Genomic DNA, 26,994 nt, shown 5'->3' on the forward strand with positions numbered 1-26,994 from the left:
TGAAGTACGTACAACAAGCTGGTAAGTCCACTGAAATCTGAAAGCTTGAAGATAACTTTATACCGTTTCAACGTTGAAACTGGCGAAGAAAATTCATAAGAAGTTGTTAAGTACTCAACAGTCTTACAAGTACTTAGCCTTGCTCTTTGAGTCTCTCTCTGTTAGAGTGAGAACCAGAAAATTTGAAACAGATCCGTGTCAGGACGTCTCCCCGGTGCTCTCCCACCTCTAAACAAGTCTGGCGAATAGACAATCAAATGATCAAAGATCCAATTTGAGGGTTTTCTTTCTCCCCCAGTCCCGACACTGACGGAATTTGACAAGCGGCAGATGGGACACCTACAGAGTCCAGAGCCAACCGTATACAAAGGGGGTTCTGTCCTGACCACTGTCATTTTCTCCCCACTGTCTCTGCAACAGCCCTCCTGTCCCAGCGGAACTGCTGGCCAGCTCACCCATCACTGAGTGTCTCTCCCGTCTGCACTCTTTCATGGATAGCTGAGGTGGAATACGCGAGCTTGGCATTTGCAAGTTATCCTCCTATTACAAAAAAAAATCAGTCCGCACATTGTGTGATGGTGTTCTTTGTATCCCCAACTATTTTCTGTCGGTTCTAGAACTCTTGCCGTTCTTCTCCGTCGTGTTTTATTTCCCTATTCCGTTTACTGTTTTTTTGTGTGTGTGTGACTGTCTTCATCCTCCAGATTGTGAAGTTTCTTCCGCCCCACTATCTTCTTGTACACTACTCTCAATGTCTTTTTACCTCCCCTACTCCGATTCGTTTCTTTCTTAGGGAACATAAAAGAGTGGCTGGGGAAGGACAGGAGTTACTGAGAGATGAGATTACAGTAAAGGAGAGGATTGAAGCAGAACAGAAGGGGAAGGAGTAGATGAAGAAAGGGTGCGGAAATGTTAAGAGTGCGGGGAAGGAAAGAAGGAGGGACATTTCTGCATTTCAATTTAAATTCTGTTGCTCTACCTTTATCCTTTAGCTCCAAAAAAAGCCAAAATCACTGGAATACAATGGGCATTGAAGTAGTTGACTTTGGCTCATTTGGCTTAGGAAAAGATGAACCATCAGCCATCGAAATGGAGCAAATATCCACAGAGGTCATCAGGGCTTTAACAGACATTGGATTTGTATACCTGAAAAACACTGGAATTGAAGATCAAAAGGTGTGTCCTTGGTAATGTCTCAACAAATTTACTGTCAGTTCCTGTTCGCAATGTGAATGCACACTTTGGGAAATTTGGGTTGTGCTTTTGTTATTTTGTGCTATAGCAATGTTAATGTAAAGGTGAATCAGTTGAACTATTCAATAATAAATCATGTCGGATAGACAGATTGGTTCTTGAGTATCAAGGGGATCAAGGGTTATGGGGAGAAAGCAGGAGAATGGGTTGAGGAACGTATCAATCATGATCGTATCATCACTGCTCCTATATCTTATGGTCTTATGATGCCATCAACTAAAAGACCAATTTACAAGTAATTGTAAGTCATGCCTGAATCCTGAGAGCACATTTCCAATCTCTGAATACATCTTATCTGTATTTTCCATTTAAAGACCTTCCTGTGAAGAGAATCTTATTAGATATTGGACATTTTTCTGTCAGTAGCCAGTCTGCCATTCATGTCACAATGTGTGCACATCAAACCCTGCCCAGCTCTTGTGGATATTGATCTGTTGTTTCTCTTTTATTCATGACCCTGCACCTCTATTAGATTAGATTACCTACAGTATGGAGACACGCCATTTGACCCAACAAGTTCAACTGACCCGCCGAAGAGTAACCCACCCAGACCCATTCCCCTTCCCCTACCATATATTTACCCCTGACTAATGCACTTAAGACTATGGGCAATTTAGCATTCCCAATTCACCTAATCTGCACATCTTTGGATTGTGGGAGGAAATCCATGCAAGATATAGGGAGGATTAAAACTTCGCGTTAATAGATCCAAGGAGCAAAATGTATTTCATCACATTTCAAACATGATTTTTCCTCAGATATTTGAAGTGATGGACATCTGCAAGAAGTTCTTCATGCTTCCAAGTAATATTAAACAACAATATGCCCATACAATGGACTCTGAATCTCTAAGTCATGGCTGGGTTGCAGCAGATACAGAAAGGTATAAAAATACAGAACTATCCTTGGCAGAATTTTTTTGTGGGAATGAGACGAGGTGGCAAAATAGACATAGAGGCATTGGGTACAAAATAATTTGCGTAAAGTCTGTCATGGTAAGGTGTCAACTGAGGTGTTTTAGCCAGTCTTGATTATAACTAGAGGAATTTTACTCAAAATGGAAATGTGGAAGGACTGGAGATTAATTTTCACTGTTGTGAAGAGAACAAAACAACTTAAATGGAATGTTCAAAATTAAGTTGGAATGACATTGCAGTTAGGCAGGAATTGTTTCCACTGGTGTCAGGGCCAATTACCAGTGGTCAAATATTAACATAATTTGCAAAACGATCAGAAATGAGATACAGAAATAAAATAATGTGATATGCGTTATGGCAAACTGTTGTCCATTAATGGGAGGATGGTAGAAGTGAGTTAGATAGCAATTTTTCAAAAGGAACAGCAACAGTATTTGGGGAGAAAAATTATAGTGTCAAGAGTGAAGAGCAGATGAGTGTCCCAGTTGGGTAGCTCACAAAAGTTATCGATATAGACATACGTGATCATTTGGCTACTCAGTCTCCTGAGGTTCAATGATGTGCTGTGCTGGACTGCCAAAGATTAAACAATGTTGAAAGAATAAGAACATCATGATAACAACAGTTTAATGATAAATTAAAGTATTTTGTTGCCAGTATCTAGTCCATAATCAATGTATTTTGTACAGCAACTTGTAGTTTAGAAATATACTTGCTATTTGAAAACACAAAACAAATAAATGGTCTTGATTGAAAAAAACTGGCAATAATTTTGAAATCAATGTAATTAAAGCAAGTTGGAAATTATTTTCATTTAAATACTGTCCGATATCTTAAGGTCAGATGGATGGCTGTAATGTGAACAATGAGCGTGCCAGTTCTGGTCCTCTAGGTGCAGCCTGAGTGTCTACTATTACGTCCATAGACAGAGGCTAAAAACTAGCAATTGTTGGAAAGAGCCATAAAACTCCATTAGAGAGTCACAAGAGGTAAAAATTGTTCATACTGTTTCTAAGAATGAAGGAAAGTTTTTGAAATAAAGACATAGTTAATTTGCCTCTCTATATGGGAATAGTCACTTGCACTAAATGTTATTATGAGTATCAAAGAAGATTCACATTAGGTAATTTTCTTTTGTTGATTGCATGTTTATGGAGTGCCATGGGATGGCTCAATAGTTAGCACTACTGCCTCACAGTACAAGGAACCAAATTCAATTCCAACCTCAAATGACTGTCTGTGTGGAATTTGCACACTCTCCCCTTGTGTGCGTGGGTTTCCTTCGAGTGCTCCGGTTTCCTCCCACAGTTGAAAGATGTGCTCGTTAGGTGGATTGGTCATGCTATAGCACCCAAGGATGTATAAGTTAAATGGATTGGCTGGGGAAATGCAGGGTTACAGGGAAGAGGTGGGGGGGGGGGGGGGGGGGGGGGGGGGGAATGAGTAAATCTTCATGGGATGCTCGTTGGACAGTGTAGACATGTTGGGCTGAATGGCCTGTTTCCACATTGTAGGGATTCTCTGCTATGATGGATTGTATATGATATGTGGAAAATGTAGACTCGGTTGACCAGATGACTTTTCCTTGCAACAAGGCTTGTACTAGACTAGCTAATTAGTCAGAAGAAGAATTATAAGAGGAATTTTGTGTAACAATTCTTTTTCTTCACAGATTAAATCCTGTGCGGCCTGCAGACCTGAAGGAGGCCTTTAACATATCAGCATTATCTTCACATGTTGTAAGATATTTAAAATTCCAGCTATGGTTCTCCTTGAACTTTGTACTGTACATCAGATAATGGGTGATGTGCCTGCCATGCAGCGTATTTTTGACCCTTGTGTTCAGCAAAGGATTGTGAGTCAACTCACAATAAAAAATGATATTTCAACACAATTAATACCGTAATAACAAATACACTACAAATTAGCACAGATAAGTTTAACCAATGCTTGGCTCGATTTCCCAGCCTACTTTATTTATTGTACAGGTTTTTTGTAAGTCCACCATTTTGTACAGGCTGTCCGGCCACATGGGAGTTTTAGAGACATGCGGCCAGTTACTTGTTCAGTGGTACTTGCAGTTGGTATCATCCCTACTGCTCCCCTTAGAAATTAAGATCAAGGTGACAGATGAACCTGACACCTGCCAATGAGCAGAATCCAAGCTGTATTGAGGTACACCTTCTTCAAAATTATTCCTTCCCCTCTTTGCAGCCAGAATCCTCCAGTTGTTTGGAGGATTAACTTGATGACAGGAAAAGACAACACAGCTATATTATTTACGCCATGACGGGATCCTCATGTTCACACCACATCATCTCTCATGCCTTTACATTTATATATTTCTTCACTATATTTATTCTCTGTTCCCCTGTTGTGTTCAATCCCATTTCCACAATCTCACTGCTTTACTTGTTTTCACACCTTGACTCAATCACCCTTTCTTTATTCCCCACTTCCCCCCCATTCTGCAATTCCTCCTTCCCTGATCCTTTATGCCACTTCCAAAATCCTGTTGTCATTACCTGTTGTCTGTTCCTGCTCTCACTGGTAATTTTCACCACCTTGACACCTTTCACATCCTTATCTCCTTACTACTTCCTTTCTCTCTTCCCACTGCTCTCACCTCAGCATCCATTTGCCTCTTGTGATAACCCCGACAAGGCCCATGGGGAATGAGAAATTAATCTGAGTGTGGAACTTATTAAGTATGTATTCTCTTAGTAACAGGCAATAGCCTGCTCAGCTGGAACTCATCACCTGAGCAGAGCATTCTTGTAGTGCAACAGTAGTGTCCCTGTCTCTGATCCTTGAGGCCTGGGTTCAAGTCCCACTTACTCCTGAGGTATGTAATGACATTGCTGATCAGGTTGTATTATAAGTGTCATATGTGTCATGAGTGGTGGGCCTACTATGGTGTTGAACAATGAATGGTGTCCCTCTCCAGTTAGACTTCCTGAGTTATGACAACTCTCCACTTCCTTATCTACTCACCTGTACACTCCCCTCTCGACTATTACTTCATAGCCTATTACCTTGCTTCCTCTTTCTCTGCCTCGTCAACTCTTCCCCATCCACCAGATGCCTCAACCAAAATCTAGTTATTTACATCATGCTTTAAATCTGCTCTATATTTTCAGGCATTTGTGATATAAATCCTTGGTTCTCTAACTGGGTCCGTGGACCCCTGGTGGTCCATGAAATAACATGCATGTGAACAGTGGTGCAATGGTGCCTGTTGACCTTTATTTTGATTTACTTTGTCTCCTTGAGTAGCTCAGCTGAGAGCATGTGCACAGAAGGTTCATTGTCAGGCCCTTGCTTCCTGTTTCTCTGCCTCCTCAACTCTTCCCCATCAACCATCAGCCTCACCCAAAAACCAATTATTTCGGTCCTGCTCGGATAATCTGCTTTGTATTTGCAGGCATTTGTAACATAAGTCCCTGGTTCTCCCATGAGATCTATGAAACAATGTGAATGTGAACAGTGGTACAATGGTGCCTGTTGAGCCTGTGCTGTTGACTCTGATTTTGATTTCTTACATCTGCTTGATCAGCACAACAGAGAGCATGAACAGAAAGTTCATTGTCAGGCTCAGATCCTGACTAATCTGTAGGGAATTGATTAAACGCCAATGAATTTTCATATATTAGCCAGTCAAACAGCGAACAAGTCAGTCTATATGCAGGTGATAGGGTGGGGGAAGGGGATAAGGAGTAAATGATAGGTGGGGATCAAGCCCGAAGAGAGAGAAAACCAGTTAGACAGACAAGTGAGAGGATAGTGATCTGGCGAGGAGGGTGAATCGCTGTTATTGGTGGTGATTCTTCCTGAGGTGAGTTCAACCAATCGGGATCAGTCATGATTTACAAGAAGTGCTGTTTTAAATTTTTAAGTCCTCATGAAGCAGAATATTTCAGGGGTGTAAGTGATGTGAACTGTGGTGAGAGGTGTGGCAAAATTTAGACAAGTCATCCACAGAGGCCCATCTCTATATGAGCTGGTTAATGCGGGGAACCATAGATTATATCAGTGCAATGATGACTCGTAACTCCAATGTGCAATCCCCTGACTGTTGTGGAGTGCATGGTTAATGCCTGCCATGCCTCAACTAGGGCTATGTTGGAACAGAGTATAGGACTGTTGAAAATCACTTCCCTTGCTTGAACAGGTCTCAGGCTATCCTCCAGGATAGTCCAGTGCAGTGTTTTACACAAGTGGAACAGGTGACATCCAGGCCACAGACAAACTTGGGGAGTGGGATAATTTCTCTGAAGAAGAGGAGAAGGCGCCCACAATAGCTGCAATAAGTGATACAAAACAGATAGCACCTCAGTAGAACTGATCTGTGTGCAGCCTATGCTCACTGACAGTAAAATTGTCTTTGGCCATGATTCCGAAATTGGTTGGCATTGTCGAGGGCTCAGTTCAACCTCTGTTGCCTTCAACTGTGTTCCCTTTTGCTCTCCATAAATAAAAGCTCATGTTTGCATTTGTCTGATTGCTTTACTGAATATGATGTTATCTGACTGGACACTGACAAGAAGTGGGTTTTTGTTGGGCACTGTGGATGGGGTAGCACTAACTTGCAAAGGTTGTTCAGATGAGATGTAACTAAGGACAGGTAAAGTGTGTGGCCTAGTGCTTAAAGAGCAACTAAGATGAGAGAATAGGTTTGCATATGTGATTCTTACTGCCATGTGGTATGGATGGTAGGGCTATCTGACTGCAGTGCTATTATGTTGTCAGTGAGCGGTGATGCTGGATTACAAAGGCTTGTCTGTGTGTACAGTGGCAGGTGCAAGGATTGGCAGTCTTTTGCTCGATATCTGTTGAATGGCAAATTGTCCCAGGATTGAAGCATGATAAGACTGGGGGCAATTGGAGAGATGTTATAGCAGAATGCTAGGTCATTAATGAGGCAAGTTAGGGTATGAAACCCCCATTAACCTCATTGCAATGAAATCCTTCAATCCTGATTTAGCCTAAGTTATGCAAGATTGAGCCCAATGTCTTTCCCCTGACCTTTAAAAATAATACGTCCAGGTCTGTATTTCTGTCCAAAACAATTAAATGTGAAGCAGCTTCACACCTTACAAAATTGTTGTAAGTGTATTGAAAAAAATTATAGATTTCACATTCAGCAATGTTCATATGAAAGGAATTTAGAACATTATATTTTAGTTGGAAAATAAGCCACTTAAAAACTAAAAACTAAAAATGCTTGAGAAACAGTGCTCTAAATAATTAAACACTGTAAAATTTGTTCTCAGCTTTAAACTTAGCATTATGATATTGAACATCAGAAAGACATTTGATAGGGATAGTGAGGGATGAATAAGTCAAAGGAAGCCCCAATGATGAGGCTGAGTATGAGTAAGCCAGAAGGTCATCGAAGATTGACCCTGAAATATCAAAGGGCTGACTTGACAGCAATACCAGACAGTCATAGTGTGCGTGTTTAACTATTGATAGAAATGGGTGTTAAAATTACAAGAAATAATTGTACAACAGGACATTTATGCAAGCACAAGATCATCCACCCTCATTGGGGATCTGAAAGCAGAAATTAATTTATTTGTGTTCAGGCCTCTCATATTGCACTGCAAATCCTTCACAAATTCTTCAACAGTATGTCCAACCCTTCTCCACTCATCACTGAACCAATATTGCAACCTCCTATTTACTGACACAAAATATTTAAATTATTTTCAGAATCAAATAAAGATAACATTGCATTTGTTACTTCAGTAAATAAAACTTTATTAAAGCCATGCTGTTTCTATTTATCTATTTCTCTAGAAATGGCCTGTTATTAACAACAATCCTGAGTTTCGGGAATGCCTGGAATCATTCTTCAAAATGTGTCAGCAGCTGTCAATAAAAATTCTGAAAGTGATTGCACTGGGCCTGGGTCTTGACAGGGATTTCTTCATCAACAAGCACCAAAATATGGGCAGTAAGTATTAGTTCAATAAGCAGTACTATCCGATTTTGGTTTATGAATCTATAAATCTTTCCACAATATAAATATAAATATTTATATATATTAAAGAAGTTTGGAGACTTCCAGGTGATTGGTGTTGAAGTAGAAAATCAATAAATTCATCCTGAGGACATGAAGGGCAATAGCTTTCTCATGGTTATTCCCTCAAGAAATCTTGTCGGGTGGTGATAGGCTTACACAATATTTAAATAATGAAAGCATTTGCAATTATTTGAAAGGAAATTAAGTGGTGCCATTTTCTCTTTGCTTGTTATTAGTTAAAAAAACACACATTGTTAACAAACCCTTCCTTCACTTCGTGATCATGTTGCCAATGAGATCACAAAATGTCACAAGCAACAGCTGAGAGATCCCTGTTCCACCAGAACATTATTTTGTGATTACATGCCATATCCACTATCCAACTGTGCTATTTGTCAATGAATCCTGAGCAAACTGGAAGTTAATCTCTCAGACCCCCATGTTAGCAATCCCTTCTGAAAGTGTTCTCCTTGGGTCATCCTCAGCTGATTCTTCATCCTGTGCCATTTTCCTCAGCAATTTATGTTAGTGGTGGGTTGCTATTCTTTTCCACGCTCAGGGGTATAGTGAGAAGTTTCTAAGTCTGTCTTAGTCAGAAGTGATGATTTGGAGGTGCTGCTGTTGGACTGGGGTGTACAAAGTTAAAAATCACACAACACCAGGTTATAGTCCAACTGGTCTATTTGGAATCACTAGCTTTCGAATGCTGCTCCTTCATCAACCACCTGATGAAGGAGCAATGCTCCAAAAGCTAGTGCTTCCAAATAAACCTGTTGGACTATACCTGGTGTTGTGTGATTTTTTAACACAATCGGGAAGGGAACTTAAGCTATTTACATTGTTCTGAACTAAGTGACAGCCATTTGGCAACTGAGTTCATCACCTCTTATGTCAGCATTAAAGGATGACGGGCCTGATATAACATTGGCTGAGCGGAAACTGGGTCAGAGATGGTTGGACCTGTCCATTAAAACTATCAGTAGGTTGTCAAATCAAACAAGTTACAGACTTACTTCATGCTCCTGAGATCAGATCATTTGCACTTTTAAAATTTCCTCAGCCAACAGTGACTTTACCATCACATGAAAGTGAAAAGATCATCCGGAGCCAGAAGGGCTTTTTTAAAAAATGTATTTTGTGCTTTTTGCCTTACTTGTGCGTTCAAGAGGAAATCAGCACAACTCAATCAATGGATTCTCCAGGCAATATGACTTTCCACCACATGGAGGGAGTGGATTACCAGGATTTTGATGAGATCCAGCAATTTACAAAGAACTCAACTATACTCCCCAAAGTAGCATGTGTTTTTTTTTAAATGACACTGTTGCTTGCTGCAAACAGATGAGGAATGGTGATTTGAATCCTCTTTTATTTACTGAAAGACATTTTTTTGAACAGAATGGTAAAATCACAAAAGAGATAGTATAGCAATCATATAGTACATAAACAATAACAATAAACTAACCACTACTCTACAAAACAAATCAAAAACATCAAAAGAGAAAGAATAATCTCCTCATACTACAATTCAATAAAGAATCAGACATAATAAGTTAAATTAAATTAGATTGAATTAAGCTAAACTAACTTGACTTACACCACTCAGAGCCACCCCACCAAAGCTCCCATCATTGGGAGAATCAGTTAACATACCCGTATTTATTCAGGATTCTTCCTGTCAGGGTCCCTGGCCCGACAGATACAATCCTTGTGGCAATATAAAGGCCCTGATCAATGTGGCTGACATGTCTGCGTCTATGTGATTCAAAAAGGGGCTGCCATGTCTTAGAAAAAAGTTCTGTTTTCCGGTGCACCATATTTGTAAGGAAGTCTAGGGGAATATGCTCCATCACTAACCTATGCCATCCCGAAAAGTTGGGGGTTGGGGGTTGGGGGGTGTTTTCCGAAACCCAGCTCATCAGAATGTTCTTCCTTGCGCAATATGTAAGAATGTAAAACAGTTTCTTCCCATGCTCATCTAGAGAAGGCAGGTTCAGCAATCCCAGAAGGAGAGATACCTGATTTGCATTAACCACAGTGCCCAAGATCTTGTCCAACACATTTGCTATGGCGCCCCAATATCTACAAATCTTATTGTACAACCACAAGCAATGAGTGAGAATACCAATGTCTGTTATAGGGCACTTGGAGATGCTCCTTTTGAAAATTTTGCTTAGCTGCTCTGGGGCCAGATAGGCTCTGTGGAGAATCTTTAATTACTCGCCCTGCATTTTATTACAAATCAAAATCGTTTGTACATTCTCCCAGATATCCTCACACACTTCTGACAAAATTTCTGCTCCCAATTCTTGATTCCAGATTCTGTAAAGCCTTTCATTATCTTCCGAGGCACCCCGTCCCCGTAAGTGAGAGAGGGCATTAATTGACAGAATGTCCATGGACCGAAGCACTCTCCTCTCCACATCAGACTTAAAGGGATGAACCAATAGTGTGGTCCTTTCCCGTATAAAGTCCCTGATCTGAAAAAAATGGAAGAGGTCCCTACTCATATTTATGACTCGGTTGATCAAAAGACATCATAAAATTTCCAAAATGCTATATTGATCTTTTTGGACTCATGAGTGGGAGTATCAGCATCCTCTCTAAAGGACATGATAGATTGAGGAGCGCTCGTCTTCCTGGCCAGAAATGCCAAGTATCTACCTGGCTTATCACCGTGCTCAAATAGTGTTTGCTTCATGAATGAGATCTCTCTCTTAGCTGCCTGGGTGAGCATGGAGTTCAGATCAGCCTGAAGATCTGTAATCCACTGTAACCTACTCACAGAGGGTCTGTCAAAATGTGTTGTCTTGGCTGCCTTCAACTGGGCCTCAAGTATACGCCGTTGCTCTCCCCGCTATCTCTTCTGGGTTGCTGAATATGAGATAATTTACCCCTTGAATAAGCCTTGGCAGTCTCCCAGAGCTCTGATGAGTTACTGGCCATACCCAAATTAATATCCCAGAAGGTCTTAAACTCCCTTGTGAAATACTCAATGAACTTACTGCCTTTCAAAAGAAAAGGATCCAAACGCCAATGCCACGTGTCTGTCCCATTACCCTGATCTTAATCTCTAAATACACTGCCGCATGGTCTGAAATGGCTATATTCCCAATGTTACAGGTTAGTAGCGAATCCAAAAAAGTCGGCGGGGGCCAAAAAATATATTGATCCTTGTGTGACACTTGTGCGGGTTGGAGAAGAAAGTAAAATCCCTTCCCTTAGGTGAAGACATCTCCACACATTCACCAACCCCAACTCCCCACATAGGTCCACTAACTGTTTGGACCTCTTGGCATCCTATCCACCTCGGGATAAGATGGTCAGAAACTCCCCCTATAATCATGTGGCACTCTCCAAGGGCCATCAGCCTGGAAAGTGCATCAGTTAAAAACTTGAGGGGTGTGCTGGGAGGCAGTAAACATAAAAACTGCCATACTCCTGCCCATGTATTAGGATTTTGAGGATCACAAATTGCCCATGCTCGTCCTTAATTTGGTATATCAACTGGAATGGTTGATTCTTCTGTATTAGTAGCCACTCCTCTATGTTTGGAATTAAAAGACAAGAATACCTGGCTGAACTCTCCCTGCTGTAATTTTAGATGCTCCTTATCATCTAAGTGAGTTTCTTGTAACAGAGCAATATTGACCCTCACTATTCTGAGACTTGAGAACATTTTCTTTCCTTTAACTGGTGAGGGACTCCCCTTTATATTCCAGGTGCATCACCTAAACGAGCAAAGAGAAAGAACCCACTCCTAAGAGAAAGAACCCACTCATAATGCACCGAGTGGAGACAAGAAAAGATTCATAAAATCTAAACAATACAAACAATGCTAAAGCAAAAATTCTAATAACTATTCCTAAAATAAACAAAAGACAAATAACTGAAAACGTATCCCATGCCTACAGGTGGCACTCACCCTTCTCACTAACACCTCCATGGCTCCTTCCAGCTGAAGCCGAGACCCAAACCCAGGCAAAACAGAAACAAAGAAACATACATCTCATACACATGGAAATTGAAAGTAGTCAGCCAACTCATCCCACCCATACATCAAGCCCACTTGTTGTCAATAAAGGAAATGACCACCTTAACCAAAAAAAAACAACAGGGACTAGTAAAAATAACAAGAAAGGGAACGAAGAAACAACCTGACATATTACAGAAACAAAGCCAGGCACACAAAGTAAACAACAGAGAGAAAATGGAGTCGCAGGTAGATAGGATAGTGAAGAAAGCATTTGGTATGCTTTCCTTCATTTGTCAGAGTATTGAGTATAGGAGTTGGGAGGTCATGTTGCGGCTATACAGGACATTGGTTAGGCCACTGTTGGAATATTGTGTGCAATTCTGGCCTCCTTCCTATCGGAAAGATGTTGTGAAACTTGAAAGGGTTCAGAAAAGATTTACAAGGATGTTGCCAGGGTTGGAGGATTTGAGCTATAGGGAGAGGCTGAACAGACTGTTTTCCCTGGAGCGTTGGAGGCTGAGGGGTGACCTTATAGAGGTTTACAAAATTATGAGGGGCATGGATAGGATAAATAGACAAAATCTTTTCCCTGGGGTCGGGGAGTCCAGAACTAAAGGGCATAGGTTTAGGGTGAGAGGGGAAAGATATAAAAGAGACCTAAGGGGCAATGTTTTCATGCAGAGGGTGGTACGTATATGGAATGAGCTGTCAGAGGATGTGGTGGAGGCTGATACAATTGCAACATTTAAGAGGCATTTGGATGGGTATAGGAATAGAAAGGGTTTGGAGGGATATAGGCCAGATGCTGGCAGGTGGGACTAGATTGGGTTTGGATATCTGGTCAGCATGGATGGGTTGGACCGAAGGGTCTGTTTCCATGCTGTACGTCTCTATGACTCTATGACTCTAACAAAGGAAACACTATTGTCCATAGTATTTGACCAACCAGTCTATTTTATAGTGTCTAGGAAATCCTTTGCCTTCTCGTTGAATCAAAGTTATACACGGACCCTCCATGGCTGAAGCGCAACTCTGCTGGGTACAGAATATAGAATGTTCAAGTTTCTCAGCCTCTTCTTCACTTCATCATAAGATTTCCTTTTTCAGATCGCAGCCCAGAAAAGTCCTGAAAAAAATGATTTTTGACCCCTTGGCAATCAGGACCTGTGGATCTTTCCCCAGCATTCTGGAAGCCTCCATTGCCATTTTCTTGTCTCTATAACATTAAAATCAAGCTAGGACCAGGCTGTTCCACCTCCTCCATGCACTGCCTAAGATGTTGGCTCACCTGCTCATGCTTTTGTAGCATGGCTGAGATTGGTTCCTGCCTAGTCCGGGACACCATCAGTGCTGATTCAATCCTCCCTCGGAGTTTGACGAACTCTGAGACCAAACTCTGCTGGTCAGTTAAGTTCAAAGGTGCCTCCACGGAATTGGCGCTGCAGCAACGAGCACATCCATTGCTGCAGGGGAATGCCCTGCACGTTGCGATCGATGCAATCCCTTTCCTTTAGTCATCTTCCCTGAACATTAAAAGTGATATTTAGAAACTCTGGGGACTTTACACTGTCGATTTTTATGAAAATGGCTAGTAAGGGGAGGGTGAAAGCACCACTTTGCCTGGAGTCCAGCAAGGCAGATCTGTTAGATCGCTGCCATCTTGAATCCCCCCAAATCTTCTCTCTTTGATCCCGCTTTGTTTGTTGGAACATACGTTTCCATTTCCATTTAGTGTGTAGCTTTCTCCCACATCAATGCAAAATGTAGTTAGGTCAATCAAACTGAATGGGCCCATTCCTGTGGTGAGGGAAAGAGGGATTTTATTACTTACTAAACCTGAAATCCTGTTAAAAGATCTCAGCAACAAACACAGACAATATGTTTTTTAAAAAAAATGATTAGGACTGATACACATCAGAAGAATAAATAATCTCTATGGCTCTATGATGCTAATTGTTCCGGGTCCATGAAGTGTCAGATTGTAACTTGAACCACAGTTATTGAAGTTTTGACTTGTTTCCTCAACAGTGGTGAAGTTTTAGGTATCTTGAATTCTTGGTTAATGGTTGTTTCCGCAATTTGTTTTTTCACTGAATATTGGCTTTGGAAAGGCAGGGTACAAAGCAGGGGACAGAAAGAGATTGCTAGTTCTTGTTGTTGCAAATTCAGTTTTTCTTTTCTCTCTCTCCCTCTTTGCTAAGCAAATCCTGAAATGTAGGTGGAGAATTCCCAAGAATGGCTCCATTGTCTTCGCAAGCTGAATAGTTGCAGGCAACATTCATATTCAAGATTTACAACTTCTCATACAAATGTGAATTAACACAGGAGGTGCAGATTTCTTAAGACTGATTTAGTTGATTCTGTTCAGAAATTTGATAAAATTGCTAAATGATTTGCTAAAATGATAATTTCAGTGCAGAATGGTCTTGTTTATTTCACATTATTGCAAGTCTAGGAAGCCTCTATGTTCAAGTGCAAAACACAGTCACCTTACATCCAAGTTTCTTTTTTTCAAAAAAAAAGTATCATTTTAGACTAGGTAAGATGACTGGTTATAACCTCAGATGATAGAAATTGAATATTCACGGACAATTTTTATCGCTATTGGGAGTAGTTAGTTACTGAAAATGAGCCTGTGTTGTGATTGCCACAAAACAAGTGAGGGTTTGACATATAAGACAGTGGCATTTCACTTATGAGTAAATATGCTTGTGTGGTGGTATGACTACAACTATGTATGAGCATTGAGTGAGCACAAATATTAAAATGTGAATTGACCTATTTGAAAGGATAGAATTTATTTTCCATTTGCAGCTGTAACATGTAAATTAAAAGATTTGATTATGCATTTTTTAAACATTTTCACTTAAATGTTAGAAATCAAATAGTTATACAACACAGCACAGAATTTGTCCTTCACAAAAAATAGAATAAATAAATAATTGATTCATCATGCTCATGATAAACTATTTTGAAATTCCTTAAAGGCAATCAAAATTTTACAACGCTTCGAGCTCTATATTATCCATCAGTACAGAACTCCTCTGTGAAGGATCATCAGATCCGATGTGGAGAGCATTCCGATTTTGGAACATTCACTTTACTCTTCCAAGATAAGAATGGAGGGCTAGAGGTAAATTTAAATAATTGCAATGTGATTTCAGATTTAATTGTTTCCATTCCTGAGATAAGGTATTAAAGCATCTTATTAAACCTTATGGTCACCCATGGATAACTTCTTCATTACAATTGTCTTTGCATTTATTCTATTGATCAAATATTCCTCAGGTTCAAAATTCCATTTTTATAAATAATTCTTTGTGAGCACATCATATGTCAAACAATAATGCAGTCACTTTTGTTTTCTGTTTGTACTGAATTTGCTTAGAAAAAACAGATACTAATATGGCAGAAGCAGCTAAATGCTGTATCCTGGTGACTGGAAGAGACCAGGAAGAACTCCAACTCTATTCCTAGTCTATGCTGAGATAACTGATTAAATGGTCTGTGTAGAATTTAAGCTTGTAACATTGGATGAAAAAAGACAATGCTTGCTGCCCTTGATCATATCTAGTTACCTGTGTAGAAACTACATAAATGTGTATGTTAGATCATGACTGAACTAAATTGAGTATTGAATATTTTCAGACATTTCCTGCACATGCACTCACTTAAGATCTGATGCCTGTAAGATTGCCACTTTGAGGAAGCATCTAGAGGGCTCTCAGTGAGTTGGCATCTTCAAGAGACGTGATAAATTGTGAAGGAAAAGTAGAATGCTTGGTATTGGGTGAAGAAACATTAGTGTTTCACTGGTTTACACTGGTTTTCTGTATTTTAGGTTATGCACAGGTCTGGCCAATTCATTGCTGCTCCCTACATCGAAAATACCGTTCTCATCAACATTGCTGATCTTCTGCAGAGGTGGACATCTGACAAATTATTATCAACGGTGAGATGGCACTCATTTTCATAAAGTTCAGTCATTTGCTATTTAAACATGCATTTGGATTATGGTTTTTTTTTATCATCTTTGATGGACATGTACAGATGAAACCTTTGGGAGACTCAATTCCTCTGTGGATAATTTATAAATTCATTAACACATTTAAATGGAAGTCCATAAATATTTCAAAACTTGATTGCCTTAAAAAAAAACATGTTTTTAACAAATACAGAAAAATATGATTCTATAATTGAAGATGTTACAACTTTTGTTGGAGTACTTTAGTCTTGCAATTATATTCAGTGGGCCTCTCCCTGGCATGATGAGACAGACTTACTCGAAAGCAAGCATAATCAGTGTTTTTTGTGCTTATGCAATTACATAAGTTGCTGGGTAATGTCTGAGTGTTGAGAATTTGGGATTCCTAAAATCATACAGGACCAAGAATGCTGTACAGCCTATTGCATCCTATGCCAACAAAAGACCACTCTGAATTTACCCAAGCCCCAATTTCCAGCACTTAGGCCCTGCCCCTGAATGTTATGATATTTCAAGAGCCCATCCAAGTGCTTTTGAAATGGATGAGGTCTCTCATATCAACTATCCTCCCAGGCAGTGTATTCCGGATTCCCACCACCCTCTGATGGAAACCATTTTCCTCAAGTTCCCTCTAAACTTCCTGCCTTTCACCTTAAGAAGTATTGTCTCATTGTTATTGACCCCTCAGATAGGGAGAACAGTTGCCATCAACCAAATCTCCTGAACAAGGGTTATACCTGAAACATCAACTTCTCCACCTCCTGATGCAACCTGGCTTGCTGTGTTCTTCCTGCTTCCTGCTTGTCTATCTTGGATTCCAGCAGCTGCAGTTTTTTTGTCGTTCTTATCAACCAAATCTGTCCATGCTCCTCATAATCTTAAACATCACACTCAGGGCTCCTCTCAAGCTTCTTGGCTTCAAAAATAATGAGTTTATTCAGACTCTCTTCATAGTTAAACTGCTCCATCCCAAGCAACATATTGGTGCAACTTGTCTATACCCCGTCCAGTGCAATCACATCCTTCCTATAGTGTGGTGAATAGAACTGTGTGCATACTCGATCTGCAAATGAATCAAATTTTTGTACAGTTCCAACATAAGCTCCTCGTTCGCAATCTACATCATGACTGATAATGGCAAATGTCCCATATGCCTGCGTAACTACCCAATGAACCTGCCCTGCTGTCTTCAGAAATCTCTGGAGAAGTACCCTAAGATCCCACTGTCCTTGAGCTTCCCAGTCCTGTCTAATGTTAAGCCTCTCTGATGAATCCATCTATAATGTCCAGTAACGTAAGACCTCTTCATCACTGTTAACTACCCAGCCCAACATCTTCTCAATTGCAAACATACATATTATCGCCCAAAGCCATATTTTCTTGCGTACTGATTATGTATATCACGAACAATAAGTTTCTGTGCACGAACCCCTGTGGTATGCCACTAGATGCTAATCTCCAGGCACAGCAGCCTTCTGCATTCAGTGTTGGATCCAACTTGCCAGTTTTTCCTGAATTGGATGTGCTTTTATCTTTAACAGTCGAGAGTGTGGTACTGGAAAAGCACAGCGGATCAGGCAGCATCCGAGGAGCAGGAAAACCAACATTTCGGGCAAACAGCCTTCATCAGGAATGAGGCTGGGAGACTCGGGAGTAGAGAGATAAATGGGAAGGCAATGGGGCTGGGGGGAGGGTAGCTGAGAGTGCAATAGATGGATGGAGGTGGGAGTAATGGTGATAGGTGGGTGGAGTGGAGAGGTGGGAAGCAAGGTGGACAGGTGGGACAGGTCATGAGGGCGGTGCTGAATTGAAAGGTTGGAACTGGGATAAGGTGGGGGGAGGGGAATGAGGAAACTGGTGAAATCCACGTTGATGCCATGGGATTGAAGGGTCCCAAGGCCGAAGATGATGCATTCCTCCTTATCGGGTGGTAAGGGAGTGGCGATGGAGGAAGCCCAGGGCTGGCATATCCTAGGCAGAGTGGGAGGAGGAGATGAAGTCTTCAGCCATGGGACGGTGGGGTTGGTTGGTGTGGGTGGCCTGGAGATGTTCTCTGAAACGCTCTATGAGAAGGCTTCCAGTCTCCCCAGTGAAAAGCAGACCGCATCATGAGCAACGGATACAGTAAATGACATGGGTGGAAATGCAGGTGAAACTTTGATGGATGTGGAAGGCTCCTTTGAGGCCTTGGACGGAGGCGAGGGGGGAGGTGTGGGCGCACGTTTTGCAATTACTGCAGTGCCCGGAGAAAATGCCAAGAGTGGAGGGTGGGCATGGACCTGACAAGATAACAATACTGTATCTGTTGCTCTTGATGTGGTCTCCTCTATATTGGGGGGACAGGATGCCTGCTCGCACCAATCCCATCACCCCGTGGCCGACCACTTCAACTCCCCCTCCCATCCTTTGGCACCTTCTCTGTGGCAAAAGAGGAATCCCAGCAATCTGGGCTTCAACTCATCTAAACCTGGAGATTTGTTTACTTTTAAGTCCACGGAAACCTTCATACCTTCTCACTCTCGATATCAAACTGCTCAAGAACATCAAAATTCCTCTTTCGAATTCCTTACCTACTTCCTGTTTCTCCAAAGTGAAGACAGATGTGAAATACTCATTTACCACCCTACCAATGTCCTTCAACTCCACACAAAGATTGTTCTCTTAGTTTCTTGGGTGGCCTAATCTTTCCCTCATTATTCTCTTCCCCTTGATATACTTCTAGAATAATGTAGGATTCTCCCTAATCTCATCTGCAAATGTCTTTGATGCCCCGCTGCGCTTTTCTGATTTCTTTCTTATGTTCCCATCTACACTTTCTAAACTCTGTTGATTTGGCTCCTTTGTACCTCTCAAAAGCTTCTTTTTCTTCTTATCCCATCCTGAAAATGACTAGACATCTGGGCTATCTGCACTTGTTGCTGCCATGTTTCATTCTGAAGGGGAACATGTTAAGCCTGTACTCTTGCTAATTCCATTTGAACGCCACCTCTGCCCCCGAAGAAAAAACTGCCCCGTTGTAGATTTACCCAGGAATGGCTTCTCCCAATCAACATTTGGCCAGTTCCTACCTTTCAAACGTAATCTGTCTTCTTTCAAAACCCTTTCTTTCAGATCTATAAAAATGTTGAAGATAGAATTGAAGATGATCAGATCAGTCATGATCTCATTGAGTAGTACAGCAGACTCGATGGGCCAAATGGCCTACCTATTCTCCTATATCTTGTGGTCTTACACATAAGGGGATTCAGACCCATGGCTCATTGCATCCACATGTGTATAATCTGTCCAAGATACACGGTGTTGTGTCACTTTGCACTCTTATCGATGACCAGTTCTCCACAAAAGGAATTGGTCAAGTATTTGAGTGAATCTTTAACAGGTTTTCTACTTATACTTTTGCAAAGACCATGTAGACTTTGTGCATCAATACTAATGCAGTGCCTGGGTGTTCATTTGATTTTGTTAGCCTATTCACCAATTTTCCACTCAGCAAAGACATAATATCTGTCCTGCAGCAGTCTGTCCTGGCATTCTAAACTCCAGCCGTTATTTTGTGAAGTAGTATTCATTGAACCTATGAACAAGTAACTTGACTAATTTAGGAACAACACCATGGATTACTGCCAGAAAAGATGCTGGTAACAGGAATTCACAGTAAGACAAGAAGCATTCAATTATATAAAGTGAGATTAGAGTGTTCAGTGAAGAGTGGAGAAGTTGTGGTAGGAGTACTGGACAAACTCTCAGCTCCAGGGACACACTTTGTCCTTGCTAATGATATAGCTGGTTCATAGGTAGGAGTGCTGCCTACTGTGGGAGAAAAGCCAGTGGTAACTCAGGCCACTGAAATATTGCAGGACACATATCCTGAGATTTTTCCTGATTGTGTAGTAACGAGGTCACAAAGTCATCAGTTAGAGCAGGAGAGATCAAAGAAAACAGAAAAGCAAGTTGAAGTGGAATTAGCGGAGAGTCTGTTTGATCAGATGTTTGACACAAACCAGGAGCAGATAGATGACACGGCAGATGTCTTTAGCTTAGATAAATTAACTGAGCTACAGCAGAAAGATGAAAATTTAATGCAATTGTATGAAAAAGCGTACACAGGGAAAGAATCTGAATGTATCCCTGAATGTTATTATCTTAAAAATGATGTCTTAATGGAGACCATCACATATTCAGGCAGATGAGAAATAGGCAGAAGTTCATTAAGTCGTATTGCCAGTGAGTTATAGAAGGGAGGTGTTGTGAGTGGACATGAGCTACAACTAGGGGGTCATTTAGGAGTGAGAAAAACTCAAGCTAAAATACAAAAATATGTTCACTGGCCTGGACTACACAAGGATGTTGTTGAATTTTGCCAGGCATGTCATACATATCAGGTAATTGGAAAACCACAAGCAGTAATAAAACCTGTTCCTTTATACCTCTTCCTGTATTTGAGGAACCTTTTACAAAATTCTTAATTGATTGCATAGGACCCCTACCTAAAACAAAACGAGGGATTCAGTATTTGTTAACAATAATGGATGTGTCAACTAGATCTCCAGCAGCCATTCCATTTTTCAATATCACAGCTAAAAGTATTGTTGAGGAATTACTCAAATTTTTCACTCGAAAAGGACTACCCACAGAATACAATCAGATCAAGGGTCAAACGTCACATTGGAATTATTCAAGACAGTTATGGATAGGTTAGAAATAAAGCAATTCAAATCTGCTGCATACCATCCACAGTCACAGCTAGTGCTAGAAAGGTGGCATCAGACATTAAAGACCATGTTGTGGGCTTATAGTCAAGACTATCCAGATGATTGGGATAAGGGAAATTTCTCTGTACTTTTTGCAATCAGAGATGCACCAAATGAATCTATCAAATTCAGTCCATTTGAATTAGTTTTTAGGCATGAAGTGAGACCACCATTAAAATTGATTAAGGGGAAATTGATAAGTCATAATTCAGAGACCACATATTTGGCCTATACATCAAATTTTCAGGAACAATTAAGTTGAGCTGGGGAGTTGGCTAGACAACATTGTAAGACCACCATACAATGAAACAGGAAGCAGACAAGAAATCAAAACCTGCAATTTTGCTTTCGGGGATAAGGTGTTAGTGCTACTTCCAGTGATAGGTGAACCTTTAAAAGCAAGGTTTAGTGGTACTTATCAAGTTGAAAGGGGGTTGAGTGAGGTGAACTATTTGATAAGGACTCCAGACTGAAAGAACTCTCACAGAATGCATCACGTGAATATGCTCAAAATGTATTTTGACAGGGAAGGAAAGCAAAAGGAGAATGCATTATTGCTTACAACCAAGTTCAGAAGTTTCTGAATCAGACATTCCTCAAAGTAAATTAGAAGTTATGAAAAATTGGGATAAATTATTGAGTTACCATCCAGAAGAAAATTGAAATGACCTGAGAGAGTTATCACCATCACATGGGGAGATATGAAGAAATAAGCTGGGAAGTACTAATCTAATTATGCATGATGTAGATATAGGAGATTCTGTTTCTATTAAGCAACATCCTTATAGGCGTAACCCTCTAAAGTTGGTACAGGTTCGAAAAGAGATTGAACACATGCTCCAAGAAGACATAATCAAAGTGAGTTATAGTGACCGGAGCTCACCCATAGCAATGGTGACAAAACCAGATAGTACCCAATGGTAATGTGTGGGCTATGCAGTTCCAAACGCTGATGCATATCCCATTTCACATTTGGAAGACTGTTTTGAAAAGTGAGACATGCAACTTATATTTCCAAGTTGGACTTGTTCAGAGAATACTGGCAGGTGCCGTTGTCAGAAAGAGCAAAGGCAATTTCAACTTTTGTAATGCGGAATAGACTGTATCAGTTTGAGTCTGGATTAGTGGTGCTGGAAGAACTCAGCAGTTCAGGCAGCATCTGAGGACAGGCAAAATCCGAGGACAGGCAAAATCGAGGTTTCGGGCAAAAGCCCTTCATCAGGAATAAAGGCAGAGAGCCTGAAGCGTGGAGAGATAAGCTAGAGGAGGGTGGCAGTGGGGAGAGAGTAGCATAGAGTCCAATAGGTCAGTGGGGGAGGAGATGAAGGTGATAGGTCAGGGAGGAGAGGGTGGAGTGGATAGGTGGAAAAGGAGCTAGGCAGATCGGACAAGTCAAGGAGACAGTGTTGAGCTGGAGGTTAGAAACTAGGATGAGGTGGGGGAAGGGGAAATGAGGAAGCTGTTGAAGCCCACATTGATGCCCTGGGGTTGAAGTGTTCCGAGGCGGAAGATGAGGCGTTCTTCTTCCATGCGTCTGGTGGTGAGGGAGCGGTGGTGGAGGAGGCCCAGCACCTCCATATCCTCGGCAGAGTGGGAGGGGGAGTTGAAATGTTGGGCCACGGGGTGGTGTGGTTGATTGGTGCGGGTGTCTCGGAGATGTTCCCTGAAGCGCTCTGCTAGGAGGCGCCCAGTCTCCCCGATGCAGAGGAGACCGCATCGGGAGCAACGGATACAATAAATGATATTAGTGGATGTGCAGGTAAAACTTTGATGGATGTGGAAGGCTCCCTTAGGGCCTTGGATGGAGGTGAGGGAGGAGGTGTGGGCACAGGTTTTACAGTTCCTGCAGTGGCAGGGGAAAGTGCCAGGATGGGAGGGTGGGTCATAGGGGGGCGCGAAATATATCCCTGGTGGTGGGGTCTGTTTGGAGGTGGCGGAAATGTCGGCGGATGATTTGGTTTATGCAAAGGTTGGTAGGGTGGAAGGTGAGCACCAGGGGCGTTCTGTCCTTGTTGCGGTTGGAGGGGTTGGGTCTGAGGGCGGAGGTGCGGGATGTGGACGAGATGCGTTGGAGGGCATCTTTAACCACGTGGGAAGGGAAATTGTGGTCTCTAAAGAAGGAGGCCATTTGGTGTGTTCTATGGTGGAACTGGTCCTCCTGGGAGCAGATACGGCGGAGGCAGAGGAATTGGGAATACGGGATGGCATTTTTGCAAGAGATAGGGTGGGAAGAGGTGTAATCCAGGTAGCTGTGGGAGTCGGTGGGTTTGTAGAAAATGTCAGTGTCAAGTCGGTCGTCACTGATGGAGATGGAGAGGTCCAGGAAGGGGAGGGAGGTGTCAGAGATGGTCCAGGTAAATTTAAGGTCAGGGTGGAATGTGTTGGTGAAGTTGATGAATTGCTCAACCTCCTCGCGGGAGCACGAGGTCATGCTATTTAATATGAAAAATGCACCAACCATATTTCAGAGACTAACCAATGAGGTCATTGCCAGATTACCCAACTGTGTCGTATATATCGATGACCTGGTGATTTTTAGTCACACATGGCAGGAACATTTCCAACTTGTTCGATAGACTTTGGAAGGCAGGCTGGGAGATAAACCTGGCTAAATATGAATTTGCCAAAGCCCAAGTCACCTTCCTGGGTCATATTATTGGACATGGACAAATGGCCCCACGGGATGCAAAAATAAAGATAACTGGGGAGTTTCCCATACCATTGACAAAAAGAGCAGTACTAGATTAGAGTGGTGCAGGAAAAGCACAGCAGGTCAGATAGCATCCAAGGAGCAGGAAAATCTACATTTCGGGCAAAAGCCCTTCATCAGGACTTTCCCTGAAACATCGATATTCCTGCTTCTGGGATGTTGCCTGACCTGCTGTGCTTTTCCAGCATCACTCTAATCTAGACTCTAATTTCCAGCATCTGCAGTCCTCACTTTTGCCTAAAAAGAGCAGTATTATGTTTCCTGGGATTGAGTGGGTTTTATTAAACATTCATACCAAATTTCAGCAGTGTGGCTGCTCCACTCACTGAATTGCTAAAGAAATGCAAGATTTTTCAGTGGACAGCGGACAGTCAGAAGGCATTTGACAGCAAGAAAGCTGTGTTAACCACTGCCCCACTATTAGTCATACCTAATTACGCAAAGCCATTCAAGGTGGATATCGATGCAAGTGATGTGGGTGTCGGTGCTGTGCTCTTGCAAGAAGACAATGAGAAAACAGAAAGACCTATTGGGTATTTCTCTGGGAAGTTGAACATTTATCAGCAGAAATATTCGACAGTTGAGAAGGAGACTTTAAGTTTGGTGTTGGCGTTTTACCATTTCAATATTTATGTTATCAGTAATGTATCTGTGACAATCATATACAGTTGGCCCCCCAGTACCCACGGGGGATATGTTTCAACACCTACCGTGGATGCCCAAAATCACAGATAGTAGTGAACCCATTCCTTTAAATTTGAAATTTACCTCTAGGCAACCCCCCCGGTCCCTGGTTCTGGATAGTTCCAAGCAATATTTTCGGGTTGTGGTAACCACGGGTAACTGAAACCATGGTAACCAGACCCGTGGATAAGACAGTCACTATGTACATTGATCATAACCCATTGAAGTTTGTAGAGAAACTTAAGAACAAAAATGCAAGACTGTTTAGATGGAACTTGTTGTTCTAGCCATTCAGTTTGACAACTGTGCATGTGGCAGGTCGAGAAAACATGATTGCCAATGCATTGTCAAACCTCAAATGAGAAAGGGAGGCGTTCGGTGGCAGGTGTACAGTGGACTGAAACGGAATGTCTTTGTGCATATTTGCACGTTTATAGTCAATGTAATATGTATATGTGTTGTGGAGTACTTACAGTTTAAGATTAAGGAGTTTTAAAAATGAAGGCATCTTTGGATATTGATGGTTTATATTTTTAAGGGGGGAGGTATGACAAAGCTGCTCCTTTAAAAAGATTATACTGTCCGCGTTTGTTTTAGAAGGATCATTAAAGACACAGACTCTGAAAAGTCTAACTTGCAGGGTTTTAGCTAAGAAGATATTGTCTCAGGTAACTGGCTTTCAAGTTTTGAAAAAAAAAATACTTGTACAATGAAATACAGTTCTCCCAGCTCAGTTTTTCTCTGGTTTGGTTTTGTTTTCAGCAGGAGTGTTGAAAAGGCTGCTGGACCCAAAAAAGCAGATCTCTGCTGATCTCTCTCGGACTTCTCTCCTGTAAGGCCCTGTGTTTGAATTTACCATTAGTGCCAAGGGGTGTTTATGTGGATTGTTGCAAGTATTGGGAGCAGCAGCATTAGGTTGCAATAATCTTTTTGGTTTTTGGATAGGTTAAGTTATTCTGTATTCTCTTCTCTTTTGTTTATGTTTCATTCGGTAATCTTGTAAATAAATTATGTTTTGTTTAAAACTCAGTGGGTTGACCAACTGCGTGACTCCTGGAATATCCACTTTACGCTCATCTATGCTGAAAGCAACTAGCAAATTTAGTTCTGGGCTACCTTCTTGAAATGTTTTGAGGGGTTTCACGTGGTCCATAACAAGTGGGGTTCAATATCCAGCAGTATCCTCCAGTAAGTTGTAGCAGGTATATGAATTTTACAGCTGGTATGTTGATTCTATGCCCTAAAGATTAGTGGATCATATCGAACAGCATATTTCCTTGGCAGTTCTCAATATATCAGGTACTCACCATACACAACAGCCACAAATCTGCAAGACAGTTACTGACATTTGATATAATTCTGCAATTGGAAGCAGTTGCTGGATAGTCATGAGTATGAGTCCTGTAGTACTAAAAGGCTAATGCTGTTGCAACTTTGTACAAATGTGGAGCGAGTCAACAAAATAAGCTTCCAACAGGTGACAGGGCAGCAGGTACAGTGTATAAATGGTGTTTGTACAAGTAAGAAATGCCTTTGGTTTCTGTGCTGGACAGAGTCAAAGTCCAATGTTTGTTTTGTTTCTTTGCGCAGCAAAGTTTCAGTGACTATATGTGTAGACAAACATATTTTGTGAGCAAATTAGATTACTGAAATTTTAAAAATGAGAGAGAGAAAGATAATCAAAGTACCACAAAGACATAAGTTGCCTGCATATTAATGAATTCCTTTGCTGTTTAGCTTAACAGAAGCTGTGTACTTAATCTTTGGTTGGTCAGCAGCTGCATTTCCCCATTCCTGGTTTGGTTAAAGTTGCTAATAAGACGGCAATTCTGCTTTAATTCTGCTTCACAACACACAATTTAACTTGGGTAAGTGTTTACTCTTTTGTTATAGGTTCACCGAGTCGTCCTTCCAAAGTCTGAAGACAAGATGTGCAGACCTAGACAGTCATTGGCTTTCTTTGTTAGTCCAGACAATGATGTGATGGTCACATGCTGTAATGGACCTCAGAAGTATCCACCCATCCCGGCTCTGCAGTACATACAGGACCGTATGAATTCTTTGCATAAAATGTAACACACTCCTGATCTAAGGAGTGAATGCATTGGCAATTGTGAGGAGAGGCTTCAAGATTATATAGAAGTCACAAAATTAAAAGGGCATTTGATGAGATTTTTAATAAAAGCTAATAATCTGACTATTTAAACTATGATTTCTGAAGGTCAATTGGGGACATGAGTTTTTGATTTCATACTAACACTTTGGTCTTTTAGTTTGTGGAGCTCTGTGTCTCATCCAAGCTTCTGTGAGGACACTTTGAGGGGTGAAGGGGCATTAATTGCCTTAAATGAAAGAAGTAGACAATTCTGAAAGGCCTGTTTCCACACTGTAGGGATTCTATGATTCAATGATTCTAACTTACTGCTTGTTAGCTTTAGTCTCAGAAAACCAAGAGCTTGACTATGGGGGAGGTATTTAGTCAAACAAATAGGGAGGAATTAATACAGCAAATTTGAAGCATTTTCCAGAATTTATAATTAAAAAATAAATGTTCAGTTGTTTGATAATGTACTTGTATGTTTCAAATCAAAATGTGACTTTATAAACTTTTCTTGTGATAACTTCCTCTCCTTCATGCCATTTATAAATAGGTTTTGCCTGTCAACATTTTCATTAAAAAGGCGAGTGC

The 26,994-nt window shown here is 41.2% G+C and overlaps 1 protein-coding gene across 1 annotated transcript; it reads left to right on the forward strand.

The window, feature by feature from the left end:
- Positions 1–26,994, forward strand: LOC122557772 (uncharacterized). The gene is made up of 8 exons (XM_043705771.2): positions 1–21; positions 993–1,176; positions 2,013–2,137; positions 3,844–3,910; positions 7,974–8,130; positions 15,163–15,308; positions 16,017–16,127; positions 26,199–26,994. Exons 2-8 carry the CDS (start codon positions 1,024–1,026, stop codon positions 26,379–26,381), a joined length of 942 nt encoding a protein of 313 aa, XP_043561706.2. The 5' UTR covers positions 1–21; positions 993–1,023; the 3' UTR covers positions 26,382–26,994.

The sequence above is a fragment of the Chiloscyllium plagiosum genome, unplaced genomic scaffold (genome assembly GCF_037043375.1).
Source record: "Chiloscyllium plagiosum isolate Xiang-an unplaced genomic scaffold, Cpla_swu_hap1 HiC_scaffold_18, whole genome shotgun sequence".
Classification (NCBI taxonomy): domain Eukaryota; kingdom Metazoa; phylum Chordata; class Chondrichthyes; order Orectolobiformes; family Hemiscylliidae; genus Chiloscyllium; species Chiloscyllium plagiosum.

Excerpts from the sequence above, each read along its gene's own strand:
- LOC122557772 (XM_043705771.2), top strand. The coding sequence starts at position 1,024 with ATGGGCATTGAAGTAGTTGACTTTGGCTCATTTGGCTTAGGAAAAGAT. Across the intron at positions 8,131-15,162 it reads CAAGCACCAAAATATGGGCA|GCAATCAAAATTTTACAACG; the intron begins GTAAGTATTAGT and ends AATTCCTTAAAG. Across the intron at positions 16,128-26,198 it reads CTGACAAATTATTATCAACG|GTTCACCGAGTCGTCCTTCC; the intron begins GTGAGATGGCAC and ends CTTTTGTTATAG.